Consider the following 14,551-nt stretch of genomic DNA (forward strand, 5'->3'; position numbering starts at 1 on the left):
GGTTTCAAAGAGCTCTTTGCTTATTGTCCTTTTGATGCTCGCTCCCCAGCAGCAGTGGAGCAGAAATGCCGAACGTCCGGCTTTGATATGAATTTGTCTCTCATTCTCCACACCACTGAGCAGCATATCCCAAAAAAATGCCTCCTGAAGTTCCAATAAGAAAATCAAATGGACTTAAACCCAAAATGAGACTCCTGTATGAAGTCTACTGTTTCACAGGAGACAACATGCTTCACTCTCTCACTAGCTGAAATACGGACACAAATGGGGTTTGGCAACATGATCACTGCTACCTCCCTGGAGATCACAGACACACATTCACATAAGCCTCTTGAGTAAAACCTTATCAAAGCTCAAACAAAAACTGTGCCGGAATTTTCCAAAAAGAAACTTACAAGATAAAATGTATCTCTTGAGACAACTTTGGAAAAATAAATTACCACTCATCGTTAGGAGGTATTATTGCAGTTTTAAATACAATTGACAATGATAGTCTTGTACCATCTTTTTTCTCTTAGGTGGGGGGGGCTGATGTGGGTAATGACACGCAGAAAATTAACCAAAGGTGGGACTTGAACCTGGGCAACACGCTTCAAGGACTGCATCCTCTGTACATAGGTCATGCAAATTAACAACTAGGCCAATGTCACCTTGCTTTTACCATTTTTTTAAACCTGGATAGACATGGGTGGCAGTGCTCTGTAATAGTTTAGCGTCTATAGAAAAGATGGGCTGTAATGTGTTGACGGAAAATCAACTACAACAGTAGTTTACTGTGGTGTCCCCCAAGGCTTGTTGCTGGGTCTTTTGATTTCTTATGTTTAATTTTTTTAAAGACTAAATTATCACTCCATTAATCACACTTAATTTTGCATATAAATTATTTATGCAATTTATTTTTAACCTTTTTGGTCAGAGGTTTAGGTGTGACTTTTCAATCTCATACAACAGGTATGCATGCGTTGTTTTTTTTTTGTTGCCGAAAATGTTCTCTGTAGGTACACATGCTTAAGTTTCTCTGGGTGCCAGTTGTTTGGAATTCACAGTTCAGCTTTTTGAGTTGTGACGTTTCAAAGGAATGCAGCATTTATGTGTGAAAACTGTGTGTGTGTCTGTGTCTGTGTGTGTGCGCACTCAGAGCCATGTGTGTGTAACATTCCAGACAGTGTTAGAGGTATGTGATGCCATGAGAAGGACGCTGTTGTTTACTGACACAGTAGTGAAAAGGAGGTTCGTGTGTGTGTGTGTGTGTGTGTGTGTGTGTGTGTGTGTGTGTGTGTGTGTGTGTGTGTGTGTGTGTGTGTGTGTGTGTGTGTGTGTGTGTGTGTGTGTGTGTGTGTGTGTGTGTGTGTGTGTGTGTGTGTGTGTGTGGGGGGGGGGGGTTCGGAGTCATTATTGAAATGTTTATGGTACATGCAGCCAGAAAAGAAGATATGCAGCCCTTTTTTTTTTTATAACTATCTCAATTTATTGTCAACAACAAGTAGCTTAATTAGAGTGAAATCTTTGTATTCTCTTTATGCATCTCCTCTTTCTCTTGTACAATTGTATGAAACATTAGTAGATATAACTCAAACTGTGTTAAATAAGAAAAACCTTTATATAGTTTGAACACTCAGTACATTTGCACCGAGATGATTAAATTCGTTCAACAGACCTGATATTGTTTTGTTAATCTCATGGACTGCACAAGCCGAAAGTAAACATGGACACTTTCCCATTGTATTTCTGATAGAGGTAGTTCAGTAATGAATGTGGACATGGTAGTTGTAAAGATAATCTACTTTTTTTGGGCTAATATTTGCGTTATGAGTTTAGGTTCTCCAAAAAGGTTCCTTGTTTAGTTTGTGCTGCATGAGAAGACATATTGAACATACATACCTACACACACATACTGAACATCAACACATAAGGGTATACACATACAGTACACACATAAATGCATTCATACTTGCATGCATGGTACTCATTGCCAATGCCAGTTCCATGCTTTGACACAGGTTTAAAGTTGTTGTCATGGCAACGCTTAAGGTCAACATGGAAGCTACTTGCTTAGCGACTTCCACTGAAAGACTGTTAACAACTAAAAGCCTGGAGTGAACGAAAAGCCTTGAGTGAAGACTATTTGCTTTAGAAACAAAAATGTATTAAAATGAATAGCTTCTTTGTTGATTGTTTGGGGGGTTTATTTTGTTATTAATATATTTGTGTTGTTGTTGTGTTTTTCTCATTAGATTTGGGATATGAGCGATGATGAGAGCATCTAAAGGACTAGAGGAACAACCCTTCACATCCAAAGGACCCAGCACTCCTATCCATGTTTCTGTCTCTTTAAGGATGTCATATTTACAGTGTGGACTTATAATGGGATGAAGGCCTGGCATACATAAGTAGACTAATTGATCAAATTGAAGTTATCAAAACCAAATTTCACAGCCTCTTTGGAATACTAGCGGAGTAGCTTTAATATTACCATTATCTTTTCAATTTAAATTAACCCAAGCATTAGGGTCTTCACAATGAACAGTGATATGTTAAATATATTACTTCCTTTTAATGTTTTGTAAGCCATATTTTATGTCGTTTTTTTACAGAGAATGTACACATTCATAGCCCCTGTTAAATTGATATCAGTCACACTTACTCAGCATTTGGAGCACATAACACAGCACTTGTTTTTGTATGAAAAGCTTTTTCTTAAGTCTCACTGAATGTTCACAGGTTTGATCCTTCCTATAGTCTCTCTATCAAATGTCAAGGTTCTGATAAAATGTCCTTAAGCAAGACATAGATAAACTACATCTGCAGGTTCATGGAAAAGTGCTTCAGACTAATAAAATAAAAAAACACAAATCAGCAGATCTAGCCATCTCCCTGTGTTTGGAGACGGACAGATGCAGTTCAGTTAATACTAAAACCAGCTTTGTTTGTTTGAAAGGTTGGAAAGCAGCCCACGTATGTTTCTGTACAGCGACTTAACAGTGGCCTCTGATATGGAAAGGAGTTACTGTAATAAGCTGGAAAGTACATCTGCACACATTACTCAAAGAGAAACAATGGAGAAACTGAAGGTTTGAAGGTTTAATGCATGCTTGTGTTTGTCTTTACAGTTTACATTGCTTTTCTGCCATATACTGTTTTTCCAATCTGCTATTGTACAATATATTAATGTCAGTGTTTCAGACTGGAGTCAAAGGTGCCCCGTGCAGTTTGTGTCCACTGGTGGCAATGTTTTTATGAATGAATTACAATTTGAATTTAAAAAAACTTCAGCCAAGCCAATGTTTTTGAGGGAAGTAAGAACACTTAGTATGTCTGTTTGACCTCAGTGACACTCAGTGAGAGGTTAGAAACTAAATGTAAACATGGCTTTTGTTGAACAAAACCACTCCACAGGGCACCTTCTAAACCAAGACTTGTGAGAGAAGTCATGAAAAAATAAAGCACAGAATTCAATTTTTTTTTCCCACCTCAGATTTCATTTTTAAAAAATGGATTAAACTACGAATTGTCACTCTGTTTTAAAAATTCAGGATATTTTCAGTGCGTTCAGTTGTGTGGCACTTTTCCTCTACTCTAAGTATTTCACCAAAAAACTGGAATAAAATTGTTCTTTAATAATTGCTTGTCTTTTATTGCTTTGGAACTGTATAAGGTTTTTGTTTTTTTCATATCAGGTTTAGATCCTCATTCTTGGGCATTTATGACTCCGACCTTTATCTTGCTGAACACTCATTTCTAAAAACTTGTCTTGGCTATTTCACACAGAAAATCAGACCAGCACAGTGAAAGTAGTTTAAAAGCATTTTATTGTTCATCAAGGCTACTTTACGTACAAAAAAGGTGGCCTGCCAAAACCTTTTTAGTAGGAGACACAGCGCCACAAATAGTTTTCTTGATACATTTTTTGTTTTACAGTTCAGAGTATTACTACCATTAAGTACAAGCTACTTCCACTTCAAAAAAGGACCTGGGAATTGTAGTACAGTTTGACTACAGACCAACTCCTTTTTGATTTATCTGCACAGTTTTCACTTGATCATGATGAAAGCAAAATGGCCTCCACAGATGGGAACAGGAACATCAGATTCATATCAGTGAAAATCCCAACGCTGTTATCAGTAAATCATCTCAGCTTCATTGACTGCCTAAGAAGATGAACTTGAAAACATTTAAAGATGTTCATCAGTCCAATTCTAACATTTTAATTTCAATGAACTTGAAGACTGACAAATCTTCCAACCGTCTGATGGTTTTACTTGACTCACAGTTCCCATTTGTAGACCTCGACCCACACAATGTATATTGCTCACATGCAGAGGTGGACATCTGACCTGCCTTATAGCCCAAGTCTACTGTTGTGGTTTATTAGATTTTTTTTTTTTTAAATAGTTCAATGGAAACTCTTAGCCTCTTGGATGGCAAGAGTCACTGGGCTAGTATCAAACTAATTCTGTTCTGCAAAACGTGCACATTTCTTAAGAACAAGCACCTCCTCTTCAAACTTTTGATCAGATGTTGTACAATCGAGCGCTGCAGAACATTGGGGATGAATGGAAGTAGCGTTTCTCACACTGGTGGCTTGTTGTGGTTTCATACATTTACTGTGTTCCTGCACTTGAACCTTTACTCTAACACAACAAACTCTTTAAACAAAAAAGATCAACTTTTTTCACAAAAAGAAAAAAAATGCAATGATTACAATATAAGGACAGGGAAAACCAACAATTAAATAGCTACATATCATTAACAAATTAATTGTTCCTCAAAAAATACCTACGATTTTTTTCTCTGTACATTCGTTACGCACAGCGTAATGATGGTCTTTATAGTTACCTATTATAAAAAAGTATTTTTTTTTTATTAAGTGATTTCCTACAGTATGTAGGGAGTGTGTGCCAAAGCAGAAAGAGAGCCTCCTACCTACAGGGTGGTAGTGAAATGATAATGAGAAAGAATAATAATAGAAAAACTAAATGGACACTGAACCCTTTCCCCCATGTTTTCAAGCATGTTGCGAACAACATCCACACTTAAATCAGGGTCAACTGAATCTGAGAGGAGGGGAGGCAGCGCTGTGAGTCCTGGAAAAAGACTAAGCGGCAGCTGAGCATCTCCTGGCTCACAAGTTTGTGCTTACAGAAGCTCAGCTCCTGAAGCTGTGCTGCCCCCAAACCTGCCAGCTAAAATAAAATAAAAGTCCTGATCCATCCAGACCACTCTGAACCTGTCACCTGTAATTATGAGATTCAAATAGTGTATCAGAAGATTCTAGAACTTAACCATCAGTTCTGGTTCAGTCACATCTGCTCTGATAGTAGAGGATGGAATGTGTGGACATTCTAGAACATGCTTCCACTTAGAGAACTTTGTAACAGATGAACTTATAATGCTTTATAAAAATGACCTGAACCAAACAAATAACCTAAGCCTACTTTATTACGATTCCCACGGTCCACTGTTAAAAGCCCCTTTTCTCTAAATTCCATGCTCTGAATGTCCTCAGATATGTTCAATCCAAAGCACTTCTTAGTTTCCATATAACGCGGTATTGATTTATGGCTAAGTTTTTCAATGACAAGAAAAAAGCAAAAGTGGACTTCCTGCATTTCCCATTCAGGCATCAAGATCTGAGGGAACTCTTGGGCTGTAGTCCACGGCTGGTTGTGTTGTTATATGGAGATTCTGAGTGTGTGTGTGAGGCCTGTACAAAGTTCCCTATAGGAGGAATGTATGCCACCATGGCGCAGACTTTCACAAAGTACAAGTCATTTTCTCAGACTGCAGCAACAACACAATGTTGTTCAGAACAAAAAAATATTGAAGTACAAAATAAAATGTCTGGACACCAAGTCAGGACACAAACATTTCATTAGAGGTCCTTTCAAAAACACCACGTTTCCTGAATGCATCATCATTCTAGGTTGTCCTGTATGAAATACTTTTCATACTGCAGCAATAATCTGGGTTAAAGATTAGCAGTAAAATGGTGTATTTAAAGATTGTAGCCAAACAGGTTCATGAAACTAAACTCGATTTCGTCTTGATTTTGATGCATTCCAGGAAAACACGGCCCTGCTGACTAACTTGTGCCAGTTTGGTGTCTCAGCTCAGTCATGCTGAAGGTTGTAGCATCCTGTACCACTGATTAATCAACATCTTTAGAAACCATTATGAGTTGCACATCCCATCAACACCCACTCAGCAACAGAACAATCCCCTCCCCCGCCACAGGATCGAGCTGATGGACCCCTGTGCTGAGGTGGTGTTGGGAAATGCAGAGCCTGTCCAGAGGCCGTCCCACCATAGATGTTTGTTACCATAATGATATTAATGGAAAACAAGAAATACACAACTGTAATATAACAACAACAATAATAACATGGAGTACAACTGACCCAGCAGTGAGTGTATAGTGTCTATGTCTGTTACTGTTGATGAAAGTAACAACTAACGTCCGAATGAAAAGGCTAATAGTAGTACAATTTGAAATGCTTAAAAACATTAATAGATACCAGCTATCAAAAACAAAACAGAAAAAAAACAACAACGTGCATGTGTAAAAGCATTAGTTCACCCTTCAAACATTTTGGAAATCTATCAAAGTACAGAGTGAAGGAGAGGGAGGGACAGCAGAGTGGAAGCCAAACATAAAAACACCTGTGTTCAAAGAGTTACAAAATCAAAGGTGTGTTTGAAGAGATCTGAATAATCTTCACTCCCCCAGTCGAGAAACCAGACATGTTTTTTTTTGTCCCCCCCCCCCCCTCCCCGCCCCAACCACAAAGTGACGTTCAGAGTCATCTATCCCCTCATCACTGTCATCGGGTAAGTCTGTGAAGCACATCAAAGCTTACTGCCTACTGCCTTCAACAGGCTGCAGGTTTGTACAACTGTGTTTTCATTCCTGATCTCTTGTCAAGACGCCTGGGATGTCCATCAACACCACATTAATAAGCTGACTGTGTTTGTGAAATAAAAGGTGGTAAATTGGCACAATTTAAATTGATAAAGTCTCATTAATTGTGCTTGTACCAAGTAATGTGGTGTTAATTGGTACAAGGATAACTTAATTGTTAGTAGTTTCCTCTAGTCTTGTAGGGCTGGATGATTTGATCCATTTACTTTTCCAATTTGTTCAGAATACTGAAGATGAACATTCTTCTTAACATACACCTACACGGCCACTGCATACCCATACTTTGTTACATTTTCCTTACACTTTCATGGTTATGTTCTAACAACACCTCTGAATATATGGTAAGTATAAATAGCTGAGTAAAACATCACGTATCCATGGTGATGGATGTTAGATATTTCTGGTCTCAGACAATTGTCCCTTAGACCTACTTCAAGCCTTCTCTTACCTAGTAAGCATGGTTTTTTTTTCCATCAACACGTAGGTATGTCATTTGATTAATTTCATAATTAAACATACACTATCCAAATCTGTATCCCATATATTCCATACTGCCCAGGCCTACTTTTTGAATTTTTCAAATACATTTCATAATGGATGCTTTACAATGTGGGCTTTCTCTGTCACTGCCAGGATCAAGTGAAGCCCAGGTAGGTTTGAGATCAAATAGAGATCAACAGAGGGCTGGATTATAGTAGATTGGGACCGAAAAAGCACATTTTTGACCCCGTGTGCAGTGCTGGATTTCCAAAGAAACACCTTTTTATTCTCTACAGCAGTAGTGCAAATCAGACCAAGCCGATCACCCAAGTGTACACATGCAGTAACGAAACCACCAGAACACACACACAGGAGAGGGGAAGAAGGTGGGAGAATGAAAGATGATCAAACAGAGGATGTAGACCACATAATGGTGGCTTGTTGTTGTTGTTGTTTTTGTTTTCTCAAAAGGCATTGATAAACGTCAGTGTCTGAGGTTTTCTTTGGTAGCACAGTCAGGTGGTTTGTGAATATTATCCAAAGTGTTTCTCGCTTATCTTTTCTTTCAATTGTCGGGCATCTCGTAACACAAAAAGCAGTTCACAAAACTACTGTTAAAGAAACAACAAAACAAAAAACAAAGAAGAAAATTAATAATTAAAACACCGCCTTTCTCCTCTCTCTTTATGTACATATAACTACAGACGCTAGCTCACCTCCGAGCTCGACATCAAGGGATGATGAATTGTTGGATGGAGCAGCGCTATGCTCCAGTCAAGTCCAAACGTTGAACCCTCATCGCTCATTACTGATTACTGTCCAGCTTTAACAAACCAGGGCACAGAAGGGGAAAAGAAATGACCATCATGTTATTGCTTGATTTTTCCTCTATGAGTGCATAGAAAGAGAGTGCAGGACTGAGGGTTGAGGGTGTTTTTAGCAGACCAGCAGGCAGGCATTCCCTCAGGTATGCTGGTGACAGAACATTTGACAGGGGCATTATAAGGGGTTGAATTTCGAGGTCTGGGGATCGAGTGGATTCACCCCACTGAAACCCTCCTCGTTCAGGAGACCACAGAAGGGGAATGGTTGTGATTGACCATGCGACTGTCGGGGGAGGAGTTTGGGCTGCTACCCGAAGATGAGGGACTCCCCTTGTTTTTAATCTGCAGCCAGGTCTCGCCTAGGGCCTTGGCGAAGTGGTCGTCCACTGAGCCCGTGATGGACACAGAGTTGGTGGCAGTAGGCTCGGGCTGCTTGTAGTTCTTTCCAAGACTGCGGCGGAAATGCTCTTCGATCACTGGGTCACAGGCTGTGTTAGCTGAACAGGGAGGAGAGGAGAAAGAGTTTATTTCCCATAATGAAAAGAGAAACGTCTTTAAAACTCACTTGTATAACGGCCGTGGGTATTTTACTACCTAGCATCGGTTTAAACATTGGTAATATGCATTTTAGGTCAATGGAAAAACGTCTACTCCACTTTGTCAGTGCAGTTTTTTTTAATATGAAATCACTGTTTTACATTTCACTGTTAACCTCAATGAGATCATAGGGATTTCACTGGGATCATAAAAAAGGCCGCAGTAAAGTTATCATCCCACAGAAAACATGACGGCTACTGACAGACAGGAGGAATAAAACACATGTTTGGCTGAGGCCTCGGCTGACTTTTACAGCACACACATCAAATAGTAAATAACGCATATTGAGGCTATATCGCTATTTATGTGCTATGCACTGAAAGACTCCCTGACTGAAAACTGGAATTATTATCAGTTTTTTTAACATCACTTGTCATATAAGTAAATTTGAGTGAGATGTTGAAGAGAGGTTTCCCTTACACTTCACTGTTTGTTTCAAGAACCATCTCCATTCTTTCAGGACATATATATGCTACAATTCATTACTGAGATATCATGTTCAGTCTTTGATGCTCTGTCTACTATAGCTAGAACAGACCCAAAAACCAAAATGCAACAATATAGATAACTTAGATGTCATGAGTGCACTCACTGTTGATTCTCCTGTAGTTGTTGGCGAGACTTGAGCAGCCGTTGTGGGAAACAGGACAGTGAGACAGGTTGCAGTTGCGGTTGTTGGCTGGAGCGCATGTAATTACTGACGGACGATTCTGAAAGACACAAATTTAACACTTGAAGTTGGAAACTATTCATGTAGAGATGACAGACCAAAGACAAGTTTGAAGTAAGAGGGAGAGGGAATGATTCAGTGACCACCAGGGTTTGAAAACATTTTTTGGCTAACAAGTCAAATAGGAAAATTCAACTCTCAGCTAGCCAAGGAGCCTGGCTAATGAAAGGACATTATTCACATCATGCTGAGGACCTACCAGGGTTGAGGTTTACACCAACATTTAGCAAAAAGATTGAGTCAATATATTCAGGAATAACAGAAACAGGATGAACAGGTTACCTGCTGGCGCTCCACGGTGCTGACTGTGTGCGGAACTGAGGCCATCACTGCTGTGCTGCTGCGTGCAGACTCCACCACCATGCTGTTTTTGGTGAGTGCCAGTGGCTGGTCCATGCCTAAGCTGGCCAGGTGGTGATGGTGGTGGTGGTGGGCGTGGCTGTACAGGTGGTTGCCATGGACTCCCAGCGCACTGGGCACCACCACACGCTCGATGGGGCTTCGGCTGCGGTCCTTGGAGAGGGGAGAGCTGCGGTAATCTCCATTAGGTTTCCTGGGGAGCAGAGGGAAAGACTCATATTACATACATTTATTTCTGGATCAGGGTCACATATCACGTTACAGACTCTAAATCTAGTTACAGGACTAAATGTAAATGCTTTTTATACTCGTTGATCCATTTTGGTTTAGTTTACAACAATCTGGAGTTTTAGGGAAGAGCTCCAAATAGAACAGGATTAGGAAAGACCAGTGGCACTAGGTTTAAGGGCAAAGACAGACTGAGTGGTAAAAAGGGCTCAGAAAGGAATAGAGATTTAGATGTGGAAAAAAATAGGAGAGATAAACAGAAGAGCTATTGTAAATGAGGCTCTGTATCAAACACTGCAGCACCAGCAGAAACTATTAATACTGACCCCACTTACATGCATACACGCACTCTTACTTCTCAGATTGCTGTAGGGTTTTATACAATTGTTTTTAACAAGCACATGCTCTCTCGCTCTCTCTCTCTCTCTCTCTCTCTCTCTCCAAGTCAAGAAGGAGGAAGGAAAAATCTTCTAACTTCAGCAAAGATAAGGATAAGAGTACCGAGTAACAACACTCAAACACAACATAGATTTTGGACTTTTTTAAACGTAGTGACGTGGTGCTTGATACTGTGTGCACTTGCTTGCAGTTTAACAAAGTAATTATTCTTTCTCCGTAAGTTAGATGTGTACTGTGCGTTCGTTCAACTGTGTATTACACCCTTACTGCAGCTCCACTCCCCTCCTAAAATTTGAGGCCCTGTTAGAGGGAGAAAGATTTACTGTACTCGCCTTTCACTATCTCATCCTCTCTCTCCAACTTCCTCTCCACAAGCCTTCACAAATCCTTCAAAAAAATCAACACATTCACAATTCCTCTCTCATAAAAGAAATAACACTATTTCAACAATCTTTGGGGGAGAAAACATCCAACTATACTACAAGCAAGCTGCACCTCAAAAGTTGGGAACAGAATACATTAAATTGCCTCTTTTCTTAATCAGTTACTGTGTGGAGGCATTTTTTTCCCCATGAGAAAAAGTCTGGGGGAAGAATTAGAATAAGAATACACAACAGATCTGAGAGTGAAAAAGCTGCAGCAGCCCTTTAAAGGTTTGTTTGGATGCACAACAAGTTCAGTCAAACAGTTGTAGATCCATGTGACCAGGCAACCTGACTGCTGGGTCAAGCATCTGGAGCCAACAGCACCATCCTGCACAAATAAACAGTCTCCACAGAATACAGGGAGAGAGAGAGAGAGAGAGAGAGAGAGAGAGAGAGAGAGAGAGAGAGAGAGAGAGAGAGAGAGAGAGAGAGAGAGAGAGAGAGAGAGCTGAGGAGAGGCGGGGAAGGAGGGGAGGGCGCTGAATGTGAATAGTCCAGACCACAACTATAAGAAAGAGAAAGGTCGCTAGTTTCCTTCGTTTGTGCCGAGAGCTTACATTAGTAGGGGACCCCCCCTTTTCTTTTTTTTTTCTTGTTTTGTCTTCCTCTCCCTTTTTCCCCCCTCACAATCGGCAGCAAACTTCCTGAGGGTCAAGGAGGGAGAGACTTGGCAACGCTTTCAGAAAACCTAGCCGACGGCTTTTTTGTTTACCCCCCTTTTTTTCACATTTATTCTATCAATTATGTATAAAAAAAAAGGTACTGCCATTAAAATCAGATCACAATATTCCCATGGTGCTCAAAAGTTAATATATTGTTTAGATAATCCCTACAGGGAAAATCAACTTTCAATCAAATTATGCCAACCAAAGCCTTCCTCAAAACTTTGTTATCTTCAAATATAAACTATGCCTTGATTAGCTCAGGGGCAAAGAGATAAGAGAGCCCTCTCTCTTTCTTCCCCTTCCCTCTCTCCCTTTGTCCCCGTCCCAGCAGCTGGGTCTTGAGTTAGGTTGTGGAAGTTGTTCCAAACTTTAATCATTGCCAAAAGGCAGGCATGCCCACATCCTCAGACAAGAGGGCCGTCGCAGGAGCCAGATCAACAAATCCGACCAATGAATGGTGTGGCTGTTGAATCCACCGCAGCCCCCGCCTTCCCCTCGCCTGATTGCGTACCAAACCCTGGACTGCAATTCATGCCAGGGATCAGGCATTGAAAAATCCACCCATTGTCTTTGTCTCTCTCTTACTCACCTCTCAATTATAGTTAGGGTCACAGCTGGGGAGAGAGAGCAAGGGTGCAAAGGGCTGAAGGCGAGGGCTTCACACAAGACAAGGGGAAGGGGGAATTAACAAGGACTAGAGTTGAAGAGAGAGGGTTGCCAAGTCTGGGGCTAGAGTAGAATTAGAGCTAAAAGTGGGAGTGAGATGGGGAGAGAGAGGGAGGCAGCCATTGAAAAGTAAAGAACTCCTGGCACTCACAGGGGGTAATGAGGGGACACACTGAATAGGAAGCAAAAGAGGCGAGAGGACAGGACTGTGCTAAAAAAGACAAGGGAAGAGGTTGGGGACACAGCTTAATCTTATTTCACAATAAATGTTCTCTTGGTTACTAATCACTCTTGGATCAAGCTGGAGTGTGGAGTAAACAGCTCACAGATGTGCAGAGGTTTGTTCTGAGGTAAAGCGGAGAGAGGGGAGAAAATTATGTATGCGCAACTATTTTGTTCTGTTAAGGAATTTTGTTCGAGATAGAACTACTCAACAATCAGAGTTTGCACATTGTTGCATGTGATCCATAATGTGATCCATATCCAACATGGAGGTGATTCAGACCACAGCCTCAGTCAAAACATATCTCTTAAGAGAGTCCATATTATGCCCTTTTTGGGGTTTGTATATTTAATCTATGTACCTACTTTTGTACGTTCACAATAGCTAAAGTTTGAAAAAAAGTGTCTGTTTTCATGTACTGCTCCTCCTTGCTCCCTCTACACTCTGAGTCCGTCAGCTACGCTCTGCTGAGCCCACACTGTTAGACCCCACGTGGCCAAGTCTGCTCTTATTAGTCTGCCGATCTGCTCTGTCGTTATTGGTCAGTTGCTCAGCACGCTTCTCGGAAATGTCCGCCTCTTTTACCATATTGGGAATGCAGCCACTGGCTCCGTCCGAGGGGAGCATAAACATGAGCACCTTAGCACTACTGTGCGACCCAGCAGGGCTACGGCATGTCGTGGGCGTGCTACAGAAGTTGACGGGCATACAACATGAGCTGCTGGGCTTGCCACAATGAGCCAATGGGCTTAGATCAGTGATCTCACACTGACAATGACGTCGGACTGACACATTTTTATCAAGGGGGCTAGAACCGAGCGTTACATGCAGCTAATGCTGACAGCTAACAGGAGGAGGTAGGAGAAGCTGCGTTTCCGCGGACTTTGAAGTTTTGCACATAGATGTGCCTAAACATGCACAGGACACATGGAAAACACACTAAAGAGCATATAAAACCAGAAAAAGCATAATATGGGACCTTTAATGCCTGCCACTCTCAAAAGAATAAAGTGATTATAAAGCATCATCTTTCAATATCCAAAAAGCTGAGTTGGTCGCTACATGTTGTGAATGGTCGACCATCAATAAATTGTGTTTCTACGATCTCAAACCAAACTGGAAGCAGATCTGAGAGTATTCTTGGTGGAGTTTCGCTGGGTAGCCAAACGTATACAAAGTTCTTGTTGGGGCAAGTAAGATAGTATTTTTTTATTACTTTGTGCTTGTTTTCCTTATTAGATACAAAGCCACAGTAGATAGAGTGAGAATCAAGGAGAGTCAGAGGTGGGAATGACATGCTGGACAGGGTCCACTGGTCAGATTTAACCCGGGTTCGCCCACTTGTGAGGACTACAGCCTCTTTACATGGAAATATTTCATGTTGAATATTTCATTGTTTTAGGCAATCATAAGTACAAAGAGTGGAGTGAGAGTCTTTATCTCAGGAGGATTTTGTTTTTCTTCTGGTTGACTTTTGTTATAAATGAGAACCATGTGAGAGACATTTGACACAGTAATAATAATAACATAGGGAGTAGTAGATATATATTTGATTGTATCCCACTAAAGTCGGGCTTATGTGCAGCCTAGAATTAGTGGTAGAAAGCGTGGTCAGCACGCACTGAAAGATCCCTTAATTTAAACCAAGAGAGTCCAACCCTTGATACATAAATGATATAGTCGTATATCTTGAACAATATTGCAATACTAGGATCTGTCATCAAGTACAGGCTTTTAAGTAACCTTTCACATGACACCCTTTCTTGTAGTAAGCCTCTAGTTATAGATCACGGCTCTGACTGTGTTTGAATGACTGAGATGAAAAAAATAACTGTTTTAGGGCGATGCTCCTGTAAAATCTGAAAGCTTGTAATTTATCTTTACTTGCTTAACAAGCAGGCTTTGTATGAGCTTATTTGACATCCACATATATAAAGAAAAAAACACACTAAAAAAACTAAACACCATATTTTTAGAGTGTGCCAGGTTTAGCTCTATGATAGACTGCCAATTTAGAGAGTAAAGTCTGTTCTAC

The 14,551-nt window shown here is 40.6% G+C and overlaps 2 protein-coding genes across 3 annotated transcripts in view; one reads left to right on the forward strand and one right to left on the reverse strand.

Annotated features, from left to right (window-relative positions):
* The window catches only part of atg7 (ATG7 autophagy related 7 homolog (S. cerevisiae)), a 60,591-nt gene extending 56,970 nt beyond the window's left edge, over window positions 1-3,621 (forward strand). Inside the window, exon 19 of the mRNA XM_020629066.3 lies at window positions 2,235-3,621. Within this exon, the coding sequence (XP_020484722.1) occupies window positions 2,235-2,267 (33 nt within the window). The 3' untranslated portion in view covers window positions 2,268-3,621. The remainder of the gene's footprint in view (window positions 1-2,234) is intronic.
* Window positions 3,622-3,791: 170 nt separating this feature from the next.
* The window catches only part of vgll4b (vestigial-like family member 4b), a 31,991-nt gene continuing 21,231 nt past the window's right edge, over window positions 3,792-14,551 (reverse strand). For both annotated transcript variants that reach the window (XM_020629021.3, XM_020629020.3), the window contains 3 exons: window positions 9,833-10,103; window positions 9,413-9,530; window positions 3,792-8,720 (listed from right to left, as the gene is read on the reverse strand). In XM_020629021.3, the coding sequence (XP_020484677.1) occupies window positions 8,464-8,720; window positions 9,413-9,530; window positions 9,833-10,103 (646 nt within the window). In that variant the 3' untranslated portion in view covers window positions 3,792-8,463. The remainder of the gene's footprint in view (window positions 8,721-9,412; window positions 9,531-9,832; window positions 10,104-14,551) is intronic.

Source organism: Labrus bergylta, chromosome 5 (assembly GCF_963930695.1).
Source record: "Labrus bergylta chromosome 5, fLabBer1.1, whole genome shotgun sequence".
NCBI classification, from domain to species: Eukaryota; Metazoa; Chordata; class Actinopteri; order Labriformes; family Labridae; genus Labrus; species Labrus bergylta.